This window comes from Mus caroli, chromosome 7, assembly GCF_900094665.2.
Source record: "Mus caroli chromosome 7, CAROLI_EIJ_v1.1, whole genome shotgun sequence".
In the NCBI taxonomy this organism is placed as follows: domain Eukaryota; kingdom Metazoa; phylum Chordata; class Mammalia; order Rodentia; family Muridae; genus Mus; species Mus caroli.
The window spans coordinates 146,020,841-146,042,257 of record NC_034576.1 but is presented as its reverse complement, the minus strand read 5'-3'; the positions used below and the strand labels follow the sequence as shown (position 1 = coordinate 146,042,257).

Here is a 21,417-nt window from a genome sequence, read left to right as displayed (position 1 = left end):
GCAACAGCTGAAAATGACAGAGTCTATTCCCAAGACCTTGGCCATCATGCACGCATACACTATGGTCCCTGGAAGATGGGAGAACACAAGTAGATCACTGTCACTCATGACCACAGACACAAAACTCCAAACTGAAATTTTGGAAAATTGATTTCAACAAGTTTAAAAATAATTAAGTGGCCTTCGTTCCACAACTCAAAATCAATATTAAGTCATCATCATAAAGAGGAGGAAAGAAGGGCAGTGGTGGTGCTGGCCTTTAATCCCAGCACTTGGGAGGCAGAGGCAGGTGGATTTCTGAGTTCGAGGCCAGCCTGGTCTACAGAGTGAGTTCCAGGACAGCCAAGGCTACANTCTGAGTTCGAGGCCAGCCTGGTCTACAGAGTGAGTTCCAGGACAGCCAAGGCTACACAGAGAAACCCTGTCTGGGAAAAAAAAAAAAAAAAAAAAAAGAGGAAGAAAGAAGCCATATGATTGTACCAATGTAAATACATGTTCTAGCTTCCTTTCTGTTGCTGTGATAAAAACACCCTGACAGAGCAGCTTAAGAGAAAAGGAGGTTTATTTCAGTTTACAATTCCAGGTAGTAGTCTGCCATATGGGGCGTGGAAGGGTTAAGGGAGAAGCTTCAAATAGCTAGTCATCCACAGTCAAAACCAGAGAGAAACAAATGCACACATGGTCACTTGCTTGCTTGTGCTCAGTTCCAGCTTCCCATTCATATAGTTCAGGGCATCCTGCCTAGGGAATGGTACCGCCTACAGTGGGCTGGGTCTCCCCATATCAATTAACTTAATTAAGATAACCCCCACAGACACACCCACAGGCGAACCTAAGGTAGATCCCTCACTGAGACTCTAGCTCCAAGTGATTCTACACTGTAGCAAATTGTCAAACTAACAATCACTTTGCATAAATTGCATTTTGACAAAATCCAATATATTTAGTCCCAATTAAAAGAAGAAATTCTCAGTAGACAAGAACACAAGACAACATACTTGAATTGGTAAAGAAATATGAAACCCACAGCTTAACATTGTAAGGCTGAATGATCTCCCTCTAAAACTGTGGAAAAGACAAGGATTTATATCCTCATCACCTCCACTCAGAACAGGGAGGCAGAGGCAGTCAATAGAAAAGAATGAAACAAAATTAAAAAACAAACACCAACAAAAAAAAAACCTCATCTGGCATGGAAATAATAAAGTAAAGTTATTTGTCAAAAATATATTTGCCATGGGGCTGGCCAGATGGCTTAGGCAGGTTAAGGCACTTGCCACCAAGCCAGATGACCTGGGTTCAATTCCTGGAACCTATAAGGTCTTAGGAGAGAATCAACTTCCAAAAGTTGTCCTCTGATCTTCACACTTACACTATAGCACACACGCAATAAATAAATTCATGTAATTTAAAATTTTCAAAGAATATACGTTTGCCAGGCAGTGGTGGCACACACCTTTAATCTCAGCTCCTTAGAGGCAGAGGCAGATGGATCTCTGAGATTGAGGGCAGCCTGCTCAACAAATCAAGTTCCAGGAGAGCCAGCGCTACACAGAGAAACCCTGTCTGGAAAATAGAACCAAACAAAGAAAGAGTATATATTTGTCAAGTAATATACCTTACAAAATATATAAAAATTAGTTTAATTAGAGTAATAAGGGTACAATATCAAAATGGAAAAATCAACTGTCTGTGCAATGGCAATGAGCAACCAGAAAGGAAGAAATGATGAAGTTGGCCAGAGCCTGCAGCATGTGCTTAAGGATCTGAGTTCAATTCCCAGCATCCATGTAAATCTTGAGGATGGGGACACGGTCTGTAATCCTAGCTCTGGGTAGCTAGGGATCGGGGATAGAGACAAGTTGGTCCCTGGAGTGCATTGGCCAGCCAGTCTGGTCAAACAGTTAGTTCTACCCTAGGTCCACTGAGCCAAGACAGGGGCTTTTAAAAAGTAAAATAAGGCAGAAAGTTACTGAGGAAGACTTTTGATACCTCTATCCTTCACATGTACATGTGCAAATACACAAACACACACATGCACACAGACACACACACAAAGAGATAAATATGCATGTGCTCAAAAACACACACACAGACACATTCGCTTTTTATCAAAATATGTTCATCTTTTCATCCTTGTGACAATTATTGGAGAGAAATCATTTAAAAGGAGGGAGGGGTTTTGGCTGATGGTCCATGCAGCTGGCCCCACCGTGGAGAGGCTTAGCACATGGCAGGAACATGGGCTAGTAGAACAGATACTCTCATAAATGGTGGACAAGAAATAGAGGAAACAAAAGCAAGGGACAGACAGACCCTGTAAGGGCATGCCACCATGACCAACACCCTCCAACCAGACCCTGCTTTCAGTACCCATCACTTCCCAGCCACTGTGGGATTGTGACTCCATCAAGAATCAGAGCCCTTGGGATCCAGCCACTGGCAAACCCATCAGCTGACAGCCCCACAGGAACTCAAGCCTGCTGGGGACATTTCATACTCAAACCATAACAAATAGTGCCACTTTCAACAGCATCGGAACCTGTGTGTCAGTCTGGCAACAGACAGCCATGGCCTGGACACCCAAAACCCTGTCACAGTGCCATGAAGGACCCAGAGACCCCTCAGACTTGCCACAATCTACTAGAGTCCTGTAAGATTCTGGCTCTTTTCAAAGTTGACCACATTTTCAACATATCCCCAAGCAGAACCTAAAGGCATGTGGCACTGAGGGTTTCTGTAGGGGTGAGGCACTGAGAGGGCTTTTGTAGGAGTGTGGATCTGAGGGTTTTTGTAGGGGTATGGATCAGAAGGTTTACATAGGGTTGGGGCATTGAGGGATACTGTAGGGTGTGGTGCTGAGGGTTTTTATAGGGGTGTGGCACTAAGGGGTTTTGTTTCCTTGGTTTTTGTTTTCACTTGTTTTTAGAAACTGACAACCTGATTCTAAAATCAATGCAGGAATGCTGAAGACCTAGCAGAGCCCACATCTCCAAATCAGGCCATTGAGAGGGTAAGACAAACTTCACCTCTTTAAAAGACTCAGTATGAGCCATGATATCAAGAACACTTGGTATTGACCTAGAATCAGAAAGAAACAATAAAAAGATTGATGGAACAGGCTATGGGTTCAGGAGTCAGCTGGTGCATACTCGGGAAGCTCATCTTCAAAAAGCACACAGGCTTTTCAAGGGAAGAAAAGGGATTTATTTATTTATTTATTTAGGCATTTAATAATGGCACAAAATAACAGGCTTCACCGAGCCAATTCTATACTTGCTAGCTTGGTCTTGCTCTCTATCTTCCAGTTCCTCCTGTCCTCTTGTCTCTGTCCCTGGTCCCCAATAAGCCTCTTCTGTTTTCTTTCTTTTTTTAAAAAAAATCTATTTATTTTTATCTTGTGTGTGTAAGTGTTTTGCCTGTGTGTATGTGCATATGTGTATGCACCACATGCCTGCTTGGTGCCCTTCTTAAGGAGGCTAGAAGAGGGACTCAGATCCTCTAGAACTGGAGCTACAAATGGTTGTGAGTTTCCCTGAGGGTGCTGGAAATTGAACCTAGGTCCTTTGACAGAGCAGCCTGTGCTCTTAACTGTTGAGACATGTTTCCAGCCCCCTACTTTCTTTTCTTAATATTTGTATTTATTCCTTGGAAGTATAGTATGTATTTACACAATGCATTTCTATCATCTCTCTCATTACCTATCTCCAATTCTCCTAGTACCTCACCCTCTCTTGTTTCCAACTTCATGTCATTCACATTGTTTTTGTTATTGATAACCCCGAGTCCAGTTAGTGCTGCCCATATGCCCATGGGTGTAGGGCATGCACTGAGGACTGGAGACCTACTAGCAGCCATATCTCCTGTGAAGGAGAACGTCTGGAAAGCTGTGTCTTCAGAGGATGATTGACTGATTAGAACTTCGTTACTATGGAGATGCTGGAAGGTTGCAGGTCCAGTGATGACTACCTTATCTCAGGCTGGCTTTAGCTACTAGAATAGCCTTTCCTTGCCCACCTGTGTTGGGACTAAAGTCTATGACTAATAGATAAAAAAAAAATTGGAATCTATTACTTTAGCAGACCCACTAGCTTCCACCAACCCCAAAGCTAAAAATACCATCAGGTAGAGTATAGAAAGAATACCATCAGATAGCATATGGAAAAGCATCCCCCATCTCACTGTAGCTGCTTCTTTGATGTACCCACCAAGGTGTTTTAATTTTGCCTTGATTTGACTTTCTTTGATCTATAAAACTGCTTCCACATTGGAAGATGGAAGTTGGGGTAACCTATGTTCCTGGCCATTGTCACTTAAAATGGCTCCACAATAAGTGACCTCTTATTCCTTTAAGGTCAGAGCTGTGGGTGTTGTTGTTGTTGTTGTCGTCATCATCATCCCAAAGGAGAGTGACACTCCCTGCCTTAGTATCCATCCATTGTCCATAGCTAAGAGGGGTCTTTTCAAGAAACACCACAGAACTAGCAGCGCACATGTTTCAGTCCTATCTTACGGGATGCATTCACAATCCAAACAATCAAAGTGGACCACAACTGACTGTTAAACTAAACTCTATAAATGTCTAGAGGAAATCAGAAAACCTTTGGGTCCAGTAAATGATTTTTGGGTGTGGCACCAAACATAAAAACATTGATAAATGGGACTCTGTAGAAATGAAAACCTGTTGTTGAGAAGACAGTGGAGGGGAAGTGGAACCTGGGTAGGAGCACCGCTCTGTGTCACTCGAATCTGATGAAAGCTCTCCGAGCATGACTGGAAAGAGCTGTCAAAACACACAGGTGAACTCATGAGAATCTGGTAAAACACTCGAGAGCCATTTTGCTCAGTGTCCTTGGCCATGAGAGGAGCACAAATTAAAAGCAGATGGAGACACTACTGAACTTCTGTGAGAATGGCCACAGTAAGAAGATTGACCATCCAGCCGGGCAGTGGTGGCACATGCCTTTAATCACAGCACTTGGGAGGCAGAGGCGGGTGGATTTCTGAGTTCGAGGCCAGCCTGGTCTACAAAGTGAGTTCCAGGACAGCCAGGCCTATACAGAGAAACCCTGTCTTGAAAAACCGAAGAAGAAGAAGAAGAAGAAGAAGAAGAAGAAGAAGAAGAAGAAGAAGAAGAAGAAGAAGAAGAAGAAGAAGAAGAAGAAGAAGAAGAAGAAGAAGAAGAAGAAGAAGAAGAAGAAGAAGAAGAAGAAGAAGAAGACTGACTATCCAATAAATGGCAATTGGGAGAGTTAGTATTGTCAACTAGACACGATTCATATCAGGGATAAAGCTTCTTGGTTGGGTTCATAGAGAAGGGAGGACCCACCCTGAATATTGGTGGCACCATCTCGTGGGCTGGCGTCCTGGGCTGAATACAGAGAAGAAGGTAAGCTGAACACCAGCATTCATCTCTGTCTGCAATGTGGCCAACATTACGCCCCTACTACCATGCCTTCCCTGCAGAGATGGACAGTGCCTTCAAACTGTGAGTCAAATCCTCCTTTCCCTCCCTAAGCTGCTTCTGCCTAGCATGTTGTCACTCACAGTAGAAGAGTAACCGTGGAGGGCCACACCACTGTTCCACATGCTACAGGAAGAGACTTGTAAATGTTCATAGCTTTATCATAATTCTCCAAATCTGAAACATCCCAAGTGGATAGCCACAGATAAGTAGACAAAAGCTTGGCACATCCCTAACGTGGAACCACACTACCATGGCTCAGCAAGAAGAGTAAGCGAGCTATTGATCGATCCATCAATGCCAGAGACAGCCTGGAAGAACCTCCATATACTGAACAGGGTGAAAGACCATTGACGTCCACATGCTGGCTGCACAGCTCCATCCACAAATGCTAGAAAATGCAGGGAGTGGCAGGGGAAGGGTGGCACAATGGGATCCTTGGGTGTGGCTGTGATTTTCCTTTTTTGAGAGCTCATTAATGCTGTTAATTTCATTCAGTATACCTTAGGAGATCAGTTAAGAAAAAAAAAAATGGCAGCCTGGTCTACAGAGTCAGCCTGGTCTACAGAGTAACAGGACAGCCAGGGCTACACAGAGAAACCCTGTCTTGAAAAACCAAAATAATAAATAAATAAAAGGAAAAAAGAAAAAGAAAAAAAAATATGAGTCTAGTACTCTTTAAGCAGGATAGGAAGGGAAAGAGTCAGAATAAGAGCCAGGTGTGTGTAAAATATAATTCATTATTGTCCATTTTCAGTAGTGTGTTTAGAGCTCACCAGAGGACTGCAGATGAGGAAGCACCAGGACCCTGTCTCCCCCAGCTAGCAGCTGGCAACTGCTAATTTTCACTTTAATCTTAGGTTGAAGAGTTATGGACTACCAGGTGACTGAGCCTGGATATCTGGAAAGGAGAGGGGAATCTGGAACTCCAAGAGGATAGGGAGTTAGGGAGGGACTGTGGGGAAGATTTTAACTCTGGAGAACCAGCTAATGGGAAAGAGAGAGCAGAGCAGTGATGTTTCTGCAATCAGGGGCCATATAAACCACAGTTTGGGGCCTAGAGCAGTTAAAAGCAGAGGGCCTGACAGGGGCTTCACAAATGCTTCTAACTCCAGTGCCAGGGGAATCCATGCCTCTGGTTTCTGAGGCCAATGTGCACAAGCATGCACACACACACACACACACACACACACACACACACAGATACATACTTAAAAAATAAAAAAATAATTCTTAAAAAACAAAGACCACAGTTTTGCACCAACTGTTTCACATTTTGCCTCACTCTGCTTTTTCCCCCCAGGGCTCTTATTATGAAGTGAGGATCTAAATCTTCTTTTTAAAGGGGTGAAGGTTGGGGAGGGGACTAGAGAGGTGGCTCAGTGGTTAAGAGCACTGACTGCTTTTCCAGAGGTCCTGAGTTCAATTCCCAGCAACCACATGGTGGCTCACAACCATCTGTAACGAGATCCGATGCCCTCTTCTAGTGTGTGTCTGAAGACAGTGACAGTGTACTCACAGACATAAAATACACCTTTAAAAAAAATGAAGTGGGGATCACTATGAGTCTTGAAGAGTACTCTTTGCTTTTTTAAATGAACACCTCAAGCACGTGTGCCTCCTGTGTGTGTCGGGGTCAGAGGACAATCTTAGGAGTCAGTTCTCTCCTTCTACTATGTGGGATCCTGGTCACTAGGCTTGGCAGCAGCAAGCTCCTTTACCTACTGACCTATATGGCCATCGCCCTCCTATGCTTTTATTTTTTTTAGGGAGAGACTGCACAGCTGTGGTGAATGTCCCCAACCCCAAGAACTAGACAGCATATCTGGGAAGAATGGGATCCCAGAGGGTCACTCACCAGAGGTTCTGCCAGAAGCGATAAGGGAGAGGACGGCTTGATTAGCTGTGTACAGGGCAGGGAAGTTGAAGGTTTCGAATAGGATCTGGGGAGGAAGATTGGCATGCTGGCTGGCCAGGTGGCACACACTGCCCCCGTGCTCACGAGTACATCTTGCACCAGGCTGTGGATCCAGGGAGACTAAGCCTGGGATGGGCAGCAGCCATCTCTAGCTGGCTCTGCTGTGAAGTAGCTGTTCTAGCTTCATTCTGTGGCTGTGATAAAGACACTCTGACCAAAGCAGCCTCGGGGAGGAAAGGGTTTTGTTGGTGAATACTTGCTGGTCACAGTTTACTACTGAGGGAAGTTCATGAGGAGCCATGCATCAGGGAAGGAACCAGGGAGGAACAATGCTTGCTGACTCATACTCAGTCTAGTTTTCTAGATTTTTTTAAAAAAAGATTTATTTATGTATTTATTATATGTAAGTACACTGTAGCTGTCTTACATTAACTCAGGACCTTCAGAAGAGCAGTTAGTGCTCTTAACCTCTGAACCATATCTCCAGCCCCAGCTTTCTAGATTTTATACAACCCAGACACCTGTAAGAATGATGCTGCCCACCCTCCCCCACCCCTTCACCACCCCCACACACACTCCCCACCCCCTGACCCCCGTGGCTGGACCCTCCCAGTTCATTAACAGTTAAGACAATCTCCCACATACATGCCCACAGGCTAATCTGATAATGGCAATTAATTGAGACTCTTTTTTTCAGTTGACTCTAGGCTGTGTCAAATTAACAGTTAATGCTAATTAGGACACTAGCTCCGTGGCTCCTTCTAGATACTTCTATAATGGACTGTGGAAGGACTGGCTGGATCAGGACTTAATAGTGAGGTCCACTGGGGGCCCTGCCTCTGCCTCTCTCTGGCCACTGGATAGGTATCAGCACTGGGAAATGAGTTAATGTTATGATAAGGTCTGACTTCAGATTATCAGCATGCTTTTGGGCATATCTTCCTGTCACTGGGCACAGCAGTCTTACTCCCTAATTAGGGTTTCTTGGATACTCTTCCTGCTTGGTTTTGACTGTCAGTCAAACAGCTAGTTTGACTAAGCTTTGCCTTGTACCAGCATTATGCCTCCTGTAATTCCCCAAATTAACCTGCAAGCCCCACCTGCCCAGAAACCAGCTAACTTCCTGGAAGGTTGCGAATTGTAGTTCTTGGGAAATAACAAAGCCTCATGGGAAAATGCAGTGGCCTGTAAGTTTGTCTTTATAAGCTCTTGCAACACATGGCTTGAGGCCATTCCAGCTGGGAAATTGTGAGGAATGGTCCTGAGCAAAGTCCATCTCTTGGTAAGTATATAATATTTAATAAATGCTTGCTTGGGGGGGGCTGGAGAGATGGCTCAGTGCTTAAGAGCACTGACTACTCATCCAGAGGTACTGAGTTCAATTACCAGCAACCACATGGTGGCTCACAACCATGTGTAATGGGATCCAATGCCCTCTTCTGATGTGTCTCTGAAGATAGCTGCAGTGCACCCATATAAATAAAAATAAATAAATCTTTAATGAAAAAAATAAGACTGCTTTAAATTTGCCTCAAAATGGTGGAGTTGGGTGTTTTTTTGTTTGTTTGTTTTTTGTTTTTTGTTTTTTTTTTCCTGTCAAAAGGCATGGCCCCTGAGAGGGGTGCTTGAACCTTTTTGTAGGAGTCACTTTGCCGTGAGTATACCTGTAAGTGTCAGTATAGACAAGTGATACTCAGTCAGGGGCTGAGGAGAGCAGGGGATGTTTGTCCAAGGAGAAGACTGGAGGGAGAAATCCCAGCCATAGGAGCCAATCATCTGCTTTTTCGCTCTTGGGCTTCACTTGAACCTCATCTCTATGTGTCTTTGTCCTGCTGGGCTCCACCCAGACAGAGTTGCACCTGAAGCCTCTGTCAGGCAGAAACAGAGCTCAGCTATTCATCTCTCTGCCTGCACACTTCCTCGCAGGCCTCCTCCTTGGCGAGCACACACACACCCTTGCTCCACTGTCTGCTACAGTTGAGGAGTGTCCCCGGCAGCTGAGCTGGGACAGTCTCACCCTCTTCTCCCAATCTAGTTTGCTGAAACCCTCATGGACATTGGATGCTTTTTGAGTGAAGCCAGCCATGCCCATGCTCTGATTGTCTATACTGGGGGTGGGGTGGGGTGCGTGTCCACAGCAGGTTTGACGCTGGTTTGATGTGAGCTCATACCTGCACCATGATGGGTAGAAATGCTGTTTCCAGATCTAAGTGGCCTCTGAGATGTGCAGATCATGCCTTGGCCCTGTGCCTGCATATGGGAGGTTGGGGGGTATGGGTGCTATACACTGTTAGCCAGATGTGCCAGCTCGGCCATCTGTTTAATTCACTTGTCTCTTTAGGAGAAGCTGAGACTTGGAATGAGGACTCTGACAGTTGGGGTTGTGGACAGCTTCCTGCAGCCACTGCAGCCTAAGGTGGACTCTGTCGTCTGTGCTTTGGTGGGAGCACTCACAGATTAGGGTCCATACTTAAACTCCATCCGCCCACCACCATCTCCATTTCCATCATGGTGGGAAGAACCAGGATGAGGCCCAAAGCAGAAACAGGGAACTTTCAGGTTGGGACAGAGCAGGATCCTCCCTCCATGCCTTGCAGAGCTCCAGGCCCCATTACCTGAGTCATTCTGGATTTAGCTTCCTTGCTGGTTAACGGTGCCTCTGTTATCAGGATAGGGTGTTGTTCAGGGGCAATTTGGAGGGAGTGGTAAAAGGAGTAATGCCAAATCTGCAGGAGAGAGGACGGCAGGTGAGCAGTAGCTGTCCAAGAACATTATCTATCACCTACCTATTGATGTAAGTATCTGCTGATACATCTATTAGGGATCTAAATAACCTTTTTGTCTTCTGTTTACCATCTACTCTCTCTCTCTCTCTCTCTCTCTCTCTGTGTGTGTGTGTGTGCGTGTGCGTGTGTGTGTGCACGTGTATAAAATCTACCACCCATCTACACCTGCCACCTATCTGTTCATCTCACTACCTGTTTATTGTCTATTATCTGTCTGTCTTGTCTCTTCTGCATCTGTCTCTGTATCCATAATCAATCTACCATCTATCTGTTATCCATCATGTATCACTTAGGTCTAAATTTTGGACAAATGACTGAGGTGCCTATTTAACACATCAAAGTGGACCTGGCCCCAAGGTTTTCCCAGCATCCCTCAGTGCCTACCTGTTACAGGGCATGACTGGCATAGGCCATCTTCTACCCTAAACTTCTCCAGCCCAGGTCTAGGCTGTCCTTATCCTAGCTGCCCTTTCCTATATAATCCATCGTTTTGATTTCCTGGCTCTTCTGTCTACCCTTCACCCTCCCAGCATCTTGGTCTGCCTCTTCCCTTTCCTCTCCCCCTCCCTCCTCACATGGCCTAGATCAATCTGGCCGTGTCCATTCTAGACCCTGCCAGATATCCTTGTCTCTGGCTATTCTTTCCCTTTTACAATAAGCTTTCCCCTCAGGGTTGGGGATTTAGCTCAGTGGTAGAGTGCTTGCCTAGCAAGCCCAAGGCTCTGGGTTTGGTCCTCAGCTATGAGGAAAGAAAAGAAAAAAGATTTGCCCTCCTCCACCATATCTAGGAGTAGTCATGTCCTTCCTTTATTTTTTTTCATTCACTATGTACCTCTCAGTCATCTCTCGCCTATCTAACATCTCTGCTGTCATTTATTATCTGTCATCTATCTGACAGACAAATGAGTACAGCTGAGCTCCAGATCTACAGATTCTATAGCCAAAGATTCATCAACCAAGAATCAAAAATGTTTGGAAAAAAAATTTGGGGAACACTCAGCTGCTCTAATGTTTCCCTAGCATACACAAAGCCCTGCCCTCTAGTCTCCATTCCCAGCACTGCATAAACCAGGCATGTAATGCACACCTGAAATCCAACACTCAGATTGGGAGGCAGGAGGGTCTGTTAGCAAGACAAGGCATCACTGCTGAGAGGCTACACATTCCTAGTGTCCCCTTATGTCCTCCTCCTGTGAGTGTGCCACATCCATGATAAAAGGACTGTTCCTCCTCCCTGCTCCCCTTTTTTCTTCTTTTCTCTACCCAGAGGCAGCCTCTGCATCCCTCCCCACCTCCCTAAATAAACCTCCTAGGTGAGAAGACCTATCCAATTGTATGACTTTATGGATCCTGCTATATAGATCCAACATTTGGTGCCAGAACTTGGGTTAGGATTCTCTGGTTCTTGTGCACCTGTCTTAGGGTTTCTATTCCTGCACAAACATCATGACCAAGAAGCAGTTGGGGAGGAAAGGGTTTATTGGGCTTACACTTCCACACTGCTGTTCATCACCAAGGAAGTCAGGACTGGAACTCAAGCAGGTCAGAAAGCAGGAGCTGATGCAGAAGCCATGGAGGGATGTTCTTTACTGGCTTGCCTCCCCTGGCTTGCTCAGCCTACTCTCTTATAGAACCCAAGACTACCAGCCCAGGGATGGTCCCACCCACAAGGGGCCTTTCCCCCTTGATCACTAATTGAGAAAATGCCTTACAGTTGGATCTCATGGAGGCATTTCCTCAACTGAAGCTCCTTTCTCTGTGATAACTCCAGCTGTGTCAAGCTGACACAAAACTAGCCAGTACAGCACCCCACAGTGGGAATGAAGCCACAGGTTGGGACCCTCTCCCCAGTCCACCTGCTACAGGCTGGCTTTCCTTCACCTGATCGTTAGACTTCTGCATATCCAACACGGACCAATTGGTGGATTTTCCCTTCCTGGTTGGCATAAATGCTTTCCTGGATCATTTATTAAGGGAGTGACCATTGAGCACCTGATACCCCTCTGGTACCCTTGGGAGCAGATGAACCCCCGGCTGTAGCTGGCCCTTCTATCCAACCTCACCATGGACCTTTTGCCTCAGGCAAAGCTTTACTCTTTAACTGGCACAGGTCCTTTTTTTTTTTTTCCTCTCATAAATCCTGGTATTGGATGAGCTGTGTCTGCTCCAGCACTTTGCTTTGCTTGGGCAAAAGTGCTGGTCCCTGACTAGCCTCAGGATGACCGGGCTCTCCAGCTTATACCAACTGGTTCTAGTCCTATGTGTGTCCTTGGGACACGTTGGACCCTGGCCTGTGACTCTTTCCTCCCCCATGGGAACTTTGTCTTTGAATCCCCAAGTCCTTAGCCTGCCCTGGTGGACCTGCATACCCCTCCCCCTCCTGCAGGTTCTAATGTCAAAAGCTACAATGCCCGTCTAGTCTCATGAAAGCTAAGTCTATAACCTTATACATGGTTAAATCCTTTAATATGTTTAGAAATATACTTGAAGTCATGCAAAGAACCGAAGCAGTTGATTACAAGATTAGACTTCATTTAGTCTTTTTACGTTACAAGGTACAGTTTAGAGAAGATAATGACAGACCTATTATTTAACTCAGATATGCTTAGTAGGTACAACCCCTCAACTCCTTTTACAATGACTGTTCCAAGTGATCCACTGCCTGTGTTGCATAGTAAATAATTAGACAGGAAAAAATCTAAAGTTTTACCTTCCAGGGAGAAACGCTCTAAGTCGGGGTCTCACAGTATGAAGATATAGAACCTTAGGTTAAGAGGATCTAAGATAGTATTTTAGGGTCTACAAGGTGTTTTAGGGTTGATAAGTACAAATGAAAGCCTAGATGGTGATAAGGTGACTTAAGGTAAATAAAAGGAATAAAAACAGCTTCCGATGTCTTCCCCTCGCTATTGTTATATTAGGACTTTGAAAGTTCAGAGTTCTAACATTGACCAATGGAGTTCTGATAAATTATTAGTCTATCAATGGTAAAGCCTTCCACTATACAATCCACTGTCATAGTTACCAGTTCAAGATTTTACATTTCCTTTGTCTTTTAAATATAGGCTTACAGGTGTTTTTCATTATGCTAAATTTATATACATCCAGCCTTCTGGATAGAGGGAAGATGCCCTCTTGCCCTTCTGGATAGAGGGAAGAAGCCCTCTCGCCCTTCTGCTTCACAGAAGCTTTCTGTCTTTCCTGAGCTCACCTTAAGGAGTGCTTATGTTATTAACAAAAAATTTGTTTACCAAGCCTCAACTGTGACACAAATGTGCTATCTACTACCCTTTTCTAAAATATGGATTTCAGTACAGCCTACAATTTAATATGTCTAAAATTTATCTCTTTTTGTAAACTTAAAAAAGATTCTTGTAACCCTCAGGAAATCCACTCAGCTCTACCTCCCATGGGTCAAATGGACTCTGGATAAGCACCCCTGTCAATAACAGACTAATTTTCCCACCCATTGACTATCCCAGAGGGCAGAATGCCTTCCCCTTTCTCTGGTTTTGGGATTCTCCTCTCCTCAACTATCAAGACCATGAGCCTACAAGTTTCAAATGTACACCTAAGAAAATTTTTTTCTCCTGAACCTATTTAACTTTATCTTCTACCCCTAATACGAATATGTGTTCCAGAATCCTGCCAAGTCCAGGTGTTTACTCAGAATCTGCACCCAGAACAGCTCCAGAGAAGCTACCCACAGGTGCTCTGGTCCACCCTTGCAGACCACTGCAACTGGGCCTGCACTTTCCTAGCCACAGATGGTCCAACAGATCCTGGACAGAATTAACTAGCCAGCTCTCCCAGGACTTGGCTACCATCCCAATTTTCTTAGGGTCCCCAAAGAGATGGCACTGTCCCCAGTTGTCAGGAAGTGAGAGCCTACATCTTTAGCATCATCATCACTCCCCTTCTGGCTCCTCCTCTTTATAATAAACAAAAGAGAGGAATGTTAGCAATCAGGCACCTCCACGGCCAGCCGGAAGAGCCCAGTGACAGCAGGACAAGGCATTACTAGCTGCGGGGAAGCTACACATTCCCACTGTCCTGTTGAATGTCCTCCTGCACATGTACCACATCCCTGATAAAACGTCCCCTTTTTCCTCCCCCTACTCCACATGCCTCTTTTCTTCTCTCCTCCCAGAGGCAGCCTCTGTATCCCTCCCCATCTCCCTAAATAAACCTCCTGCCTGTGAGCTGTCACATGTAACTTTATGGATCCTGCCTCATAGATCAAAATGTCAAACAGTGTCAAAAGTTCAAGGCCATCTTAAACTGTGTAGCAAAAGTTGAAGCTGTGCCTGCAGAGAAAATGCTCAGATTTCTTGTCACTATTCTTTAAGCAACTCAGTACCCAGCAATTGGTGTGGTGACAACACTGAGATTTTGTAGCCTAACTTGAGATAACATGGAGCGCATGAAAGGATTTGGTTGGGATCCTGCAAGTACTGCCATTGCACATAGTAATCCAGGGATCTGGATGTCTGAAAAGGCCCTGGACAAGACTCTAATTCCAAAGCATCGATGGATGAATTGTAACCAGCACCTCTGGCTCACCATCAAGGAAAGATGAAGCGTGATCTTATCTCCAATGATACACCAGGCCTGAAGTTATGGAATGGGGCTGGCAGGGGTTGACAGGCCCAACACTGTCTCAAGGGTCTTTAGGGTCTTATGGGTGACAGATATGTGCACCAAAATTCAGGGGTGAGGTGGAGATTCAAGTGGTTTGGGTGCCACAGAGAAAGCCCAGCAATGATGGAAGTTTATCACATAATATATGCCTATTCAAGACCATCGAGGTGACCTCAGTGAGCCCTCTGTTACAGGATATTTGATTATTGTACATAGATAACCTAATTGTTAGCAAAATATACAAGCTCAAATAGATATTGCTGTTGCCAGATGCAAGTAGGTGTGTCCTGTAGAGATGCAGTTTGTGTGTGCCTCTAAAAGCCTCCATAGATAAGATGCTAAAGAACGGAAGGTTCCTGCCTATTTTAAGGCAAGTCCTTTGGGAGAAGTCTTTTAGTCTTTGCTGTATGACCTGAGGCAAAGTTAAATGGATGACCTTGAGCTACCTGATTGTAAAGGTGAAATGATCCCCACTGACTTGGCTTAGAGCCACCCACCTTGAGACTGAACCTTGAAGGTGACAAGGTTCCGCCTGCCAAGGATATAGGGGAGGAGCTAGAGAGTTCTTTGATTAGGAATTGGGCCTTTGATAGGCTCTGTCTCTCTTGGCTTAGAAGAGCCTTCATGGAAGGAGCTCCAGGTAAGAGATTTTCTCCTTGGGCTTGCAGGAACAACAGGTAGAACAGGATTCTAGGAAAGAGAGCTAAGGAGCCCGCTTGGGTTTGAAAGAGCTCAAGGGGGGGCTGGAGAGATGGCTCAGTGGTTAAGAGCACCGACTGCTCTTCCGAAGGCCCTGAGTTCAAATCCCAGCAACCACATGGTGGCTCACAACCATCTGTAATGATAACTGAATCTCTTCTGGGGTGTCTGAAGACAGCTACGGTGTACTTACATATAATAAATAAATAAATCTTAAAAAAAAAGAAAGAAAGAGCTCAAGGGAAAGATAGACTAGCTAGGTGGAATGACACAGAGAGGAAGAGATTTCTATGGAACTAGCAGTTTAGCTGTAGACTCAGACTGGTAAAAATATTTTTTATATAGTTCAGAAAATAAAAGTTACTTCACTGAACTAGCAGAATTTTATCTCAGTTTATGCATCCCGAGTTTTATTGCTATAAATACTAGATAATTTAACTGGTTACATATTACAAGTCTCCTTCTTCATCTTTCAAATGGAAAAGATCACCCACCACACTGAGGAGTGTGGGCCTCAGATGACAGGGTTGCCAGGGAGGCTAGCTGTTCATTCCTGCTGAACCATCAGCTTCACTAGACAGGTGACACCAGCTTGTAAATCGGTGTGACCAGCCTGTACACTGTTGACATTCCCTCCCAGAAGATGGGCAGGGTCACTGTATTCTTGTCAGGTATACAGCCTCTCCTCCAAGCCACTTACAAACATTCTGCCCTAGTTGTGTGTGGCCTTGTGGGCTCTGGAGGGGCTAGGATGGCTAGGGCCACAGCTTACATGATGGCTGTCCTTGCTTGTCAACTCAACTATATCTGGAATTACCTCAAACCCAAAAATGGCTGTGCACAACCATGAGGGATTTTTGCTTAGTTAGACCTTTTGAACTAACCTCTACTTCTGTTCCAGATTTTTTGAGGTGGGATAACACACCTCTAATCTGGGCCACACTTTCTGCTGGTGGCCTATATAAAGGACATGGAAGAAAGGAGCTTTTGCTCTGGGCCACTTGCTCTCACTATTGGGTTCATTCCTTCACTGGCATTAGCCATTCAGGATTCCAGAGTATTCTGAAGACCAGATGAGACATCCAACCTCATGGACTGAACAACTACTGGATTCTTGGAATTTCTTCTGTTCATAGGCAGCCATTGTTGGATTATCTGGACCACAGCCTGTAAATCATTCTAATAAACCCCCTTTCTATATATATATATAGAGAGAGATTCATTAAGTTCTGTTACTCTAGAGAAACCTGACTAATACAATGGGGAAGCCATCATCCATGCTGACTGAAGACATTCCAATGTGTCTGTTTTGGGTCCCCTAAGCTCCTTTCTGTAACCCCAACCCTGTGTTGTGTAAATCAGACCAGTAAACTCATTGATTCCCACAGGGTGAGCTTTTGTATGTCCTTAGAACCTTGAGAGCAGGTTAGCATTCATACCTAAGCTGGAGATCTGAGATGGAGATGCTATGATGGCTCCTTTGGAGGCCTGTCTCTTCTTTGTCTTCTCACATGATCATGCTCTGTAGATCTGTGTCCTGATCTTTTCTTAGGCCACAGTCATATGAATTAAGATCTACTGTAGAAGCCTCATTTTTAATTTGGTTACCTTTTTGTTTTGATCCAAGGCCTAGTAGTCTAAGCTGACCTAGAACTCCTGACTCTCCTGCTTCTGCTACCTTGGAGTTGGGATGGCAAATGAATACCTCCACATAGCTCAGCTTTAATGGGCTGTTTTGGGCTGTATGTCTCAGTGGTTAAGAGCACTGTCTGCTCTTGCAGAGGACCAAGATTTGGTTCCCAGCAGGTATCATTGGTGACACTGACAGGAATTCATACTGGGATTGTTTGTCTCTAATCTCTTACTACACTGATAAAAGGGGGAAATTTGAACTAAAGACACACAGGGAAGATGCCCCTCAGAGATGAGAGCAGAGACTGAAGTAATGCTCTACAAGTGAAGGAGCCCCCAAAGATTGTCAGCAAGGCTTCCGGAAACCAGGGAGCAGCCAGAGGCAGGCTCTCCCTCACAGCCCTCCACAGCAGTCCTGTACCAACACCTTGACCTTGAGGGCTATGAGACAACAGATGCCTAAGGCTTAAATCTGCAGCTTTGGAGCTTTATCATGGCTGTCTCAGGGCTCAGATCATAAGCAACATGCCTCACGTGCAGGTGTCTTGAGGGCTGGTCAGACCCATGTGTTACTTCCCAAAGGCTGATGACTTCTTATTCATCATTCCCTTCCAGCTGTGATAGCATAGGAATAATCATATTGTCTTATAGACAAGCCATCTTTGTCTTAAGGGTCCCAGAGGCCATGCCCTGTCCTGGTGGTGTGGGCAGTAAGTAGAGGATGCAGGACTGGAACTGCTGTCTCCTGACTTGGATCCCTGAGGCTGTGACTATGGAGGTACTGAGAGCAGCAACAGAACTAGGCCCAAGCAGCAGGTCCCTTCTGTAGGGAGAATGTTGGTTTCTTTAAACACAAAGTTATGTTATGTGAATGTTTTTGTTTTAATCCCGGGTGTGGAGTAAGAGGCTGCTTCACAGCAGGTGATTATGATTTGCCTCGTGCTCTAGCAGGAGTGTGGTTTTGCCTGCTGCAGATAGTTTCTGCAAGTGTGTGACATTTGGAATTCTTGGAACTTTCAAAAGGATATAAATGCCAGAGACCCAGGAAGGGCCAGCATGTGCTATGAGGAGGCTGCTGGTGGGTGTTCCTGGTGTTGCAGGTTTGTCAAGTAGTGATGCACAAAGAGACTAGAAGACATTGGAGCTATCCTAACTAACTATAAAGATTGGACTTGCCCCAAGGAACCCCATTCCCCTAAAAAGCAGGAAGTAGTCTAAAGAGGTCTATGCTCCCTTTCCCCTCTAGTCTCCTATCTCTCCTATGTAGTGCTGTGGAATTGGAAGGGATTAGGGTGGAATAAGGGTTGGAAGGGTGTTAGATATAAGAACTCAAAAAATAAAGCAGCACCCTCCCCCCAAAAAAACCCCACACAAACATCATTCCTCAGTGCCAAGGACAGTGGCTGGAGCATTACTGGTCCCTAGAGGTTGTAGCTCACCTTCTCTACATTGTCCCAGTTGGTGATGGCTCCCCGGGAGATGGGGTAGTACATATTCAGTTCTGTTCGATTAGTCTGGGTCTCAGCTCCAATGAACCAGTCTTGTTCTCCCAACCCCTCTAGCACATTCTGAAAAACACAGGCAGGACAGGATACCCCCTGAGAGTGGCAGGCTGGAACTAGGCCCACCGTATATGGCTTTCATATGTGGACTTGAGCCAGTGCCCTGAGGCTGCTGGGAATTGGTACTGATCACTAGCCTGAACATGGAGGAGGCTTTCCAACCATGCACACTTTCAGCAGAGGTTACTAGCAAACAGGGCAATTGCCTTCAAGGTCCAGGGCTGCTGAGGGTCGCTGTGAGGACATTCATATTGCATACATAGAAATGGAAGCCAACAAAGAAAAACTACCAGAGGGAAGGCATGGGGGCCCATCCTACACACCTGGTCTAAAAGGCTTACTGAAAAAGGGCCTGTAGCATGAGCTGGCTCCTGAGTTTCAGGTGGATTGAATTTTCCAAGCTGTAAGAGTGGCTGGGCACCTACCTCATTCCATCAAAACCAACCAACCAACCAACCAACAACCAACCAACCAAACAAACAAAAACTGTCATTAGGATCAGAGTTGTGAAGATTTAGCAGGGCTAGCTAGATGAAGGGGCAGGAAGCCCAGAAAGGACAAAGACTAAAGAGACATCAAGCTATGCCCACGCCTGAGCACAAAGAAGGAAACAGGGAAAGTGGGTATGCCATTCTACATGGAAGGCTGGCTCCATGAGACCACAGAGGAACCCCTGCATCACACTCACTCATCAGAGGAGATCAGGGTCTCCAGGATGAGCTAATGTTTAAGCTAGATGGAAGCCATGTGCATGGGGTAGTAGTGCAACAGGGAAGAGGAACAGGGTGCAAGTGCGACAGGATAATCAAAGGGCTGGGCAATGATACAATGCTGAGCTGCGGCAATGTTGCATGGGTGCATGGTACCATCTGTTATCATGCAACCATGTGGTAAAACTATGCTGCAGTGGTGCATGGTACAAGGTGCAATGATAGCTTGCTGCAGTGGAGCATCCCAGGGATGCTGCAGGCATGCTGTAGTACAGTAAGTTTACAGGCCTGTGCTCAAAACAGTCATAGCCCACTGCCCAGAGCTTGTTCTCAGCCATCTTGTTCTTTCTATAGCTTCGGCCTTGATCTGAGAACCACCATCCAAGACCTCAGGTGAGCTGCTAACCTCCCCGTGCTTCCATCCCCTTCTCTGTCAAGTGGGAACAATTCCCTCAGGGCCCTGTGGACCCCATGCACTGCTGGGAGCATGTTGAGTGAGGCCTCACAAATGACAGACCAAGGGGACATGGCATTGTCAATGCTGTGCCTCCTCAGATGCTTTTCAGAGTGTGGTTGTGAGAGTGTGGGGGTCAGGTAGCCTCCTGATCAAATCCAGCTTTGAAGCCACCATTTACTGACCTGGTGGCCTGTCCCTGGGTGGCCTGTGGGCCAGGACTACACTGGAAAGAATGACTTTGTCCTTGTCCGGCCTCTCTGTTCCCTCCAGGCCTCCCACTAAAAACCCCACTGCCTTCATGGCCAGTCACCAGCCCTGGGTAGAGATCAGTGTCACGGGCCTAGAGTACAGCTGAGTCTCTCACCTAAAGAAAAGGAAGCAGACCCTCCTGAACATAGGAGTCACCCCTGCTGTGCAGGGTTAGGGCAAGGCTAACTGGGAATATGGCTAAGGGAAGGCAAGCCTGAAGAAGAGGGAGGAGAAAGGCCAAGTAGAAAATCTGATTATGGTCTTCATGGCGAATTGGCTTTTCCCAATTCTGCTTCAGGCAACATAACCAGCCGTGAGCATCGCTAGCCCCTATATTGCTCTTTGCACAGTGCTCCCTCTTGGCCGTGGTTCTGCAAAAATCATCTGCCATGACTGTCTGCCACACTCACACAGCCTTTCTCTCCAATACTGTACATGGGTATATGGTTTATAACTCACATAGATCTGAGCAAGAGTCTATGGAGATCAGGACTCTCCAGTGTGCCAGGCATCTACTGGGGTTCTCTGGACACACCCACAAATGAGAGGCTTGATTGTATAGTTAATGTGTGAGTCCTTCCCCTCCCTGTGGGGCTATGGGATGACTTCAGGTACAACCCACAGTTAAGACCTTACGCTACGGAGAAAGAGCCACTGAGGAAGCTCGTGGCTACCAGAACGACAGAGGGTGGGAGTCACTATCTGTGTGGAGGGGCACTGCCAATCAAGCTCAGAGAAGGGATCCCTGAAGTGGGAGGAGAAGGCCAAGAGAGGCTCCAGTTGAAATCCAAGTACTATTGCTAGAGGGAGAGGTACTAGAGATAAAGAGAAGCTGGACCCAGAGGCAGCTGCCCATGCTGGAGGGTATGGAAGAGCCTGCTCATGCCCTCTCATCTGTCCCTAAGGCCACCTTCTTGAGCCATCTGACAGGAAGCAAGCAGTATGGTGGTCAGAGAATTGGGAACTATGACAGTCACAGCAAGTGCAGCACAGGAGGCTGGAGGATGAAGCCAGGGGCTACTCACGGTATGTTTCATTTTCCCGAGGATGGTGGGGAAGATAGCCCGAGGGGCCTGAGTTCCTGAAAAGCCCACCTTACTGAAGCCAGAACCATAGTCACAGACGAGGGGGGTTTTTTCCATTGTGCTGTGGTGACCTGGACACGCCTGTGGGGAGAAACCACATTATCCCTTATCTCAGCAGGTACTGTGCCAACAGCAGGACATGTGCTCTGTGTACCTACAGCATGGTTGACCTGAGGGAGAGCCACTCTGCAGGTGCTGTTCAGGAACAGAGAGC

At 45.9% G+C, this 21,417-nt stretch overlaps 1 protein-coding gene across 3 annotated transcripts in view; it reads right to left on the bottom strand.

Moving 5' to 3' along the window:
* Window positions 1-21,417, bottom strand: part of LOC110298773 (actin-85C-like) — a 33,014-nt gene that overhangs the window by 6,586 nt on the left and 5,011 nt on the right. The window contains exons 3-6 of one of the 3 annotated variants that reach the window (XM_021168213.2): window positions 21,144-21,284; window positions 18,580-18,708; window positions 9,998-10,108; window positions 9,554-9,632 (exon numbers count right to left, since the gene is read on the bottom strand). In XM_021168213.2, the coding sequence (XP_021023872.1) occupies window positions 9,554-9,632; window positions 9,998-10,108; window positions 18,580-18,708; window positions 21,144-21,260 (436 nt within the window). In that variant the 5' untranslated portion in view covers window positions 21,261-21,284. Of the gene's footprint in view, window positions 1-7,322; window positions 7,408-9,553; window positions 9,633-9,997; window positions 10,109-18,579; window positions 18,709-21,143; window positions 21,285-21,417 lie in introns of all 3 variants that reach the window. The other 2 variants (XM_021168212.2, XM_021168214.2) reach the window with 2 other exon arrangements.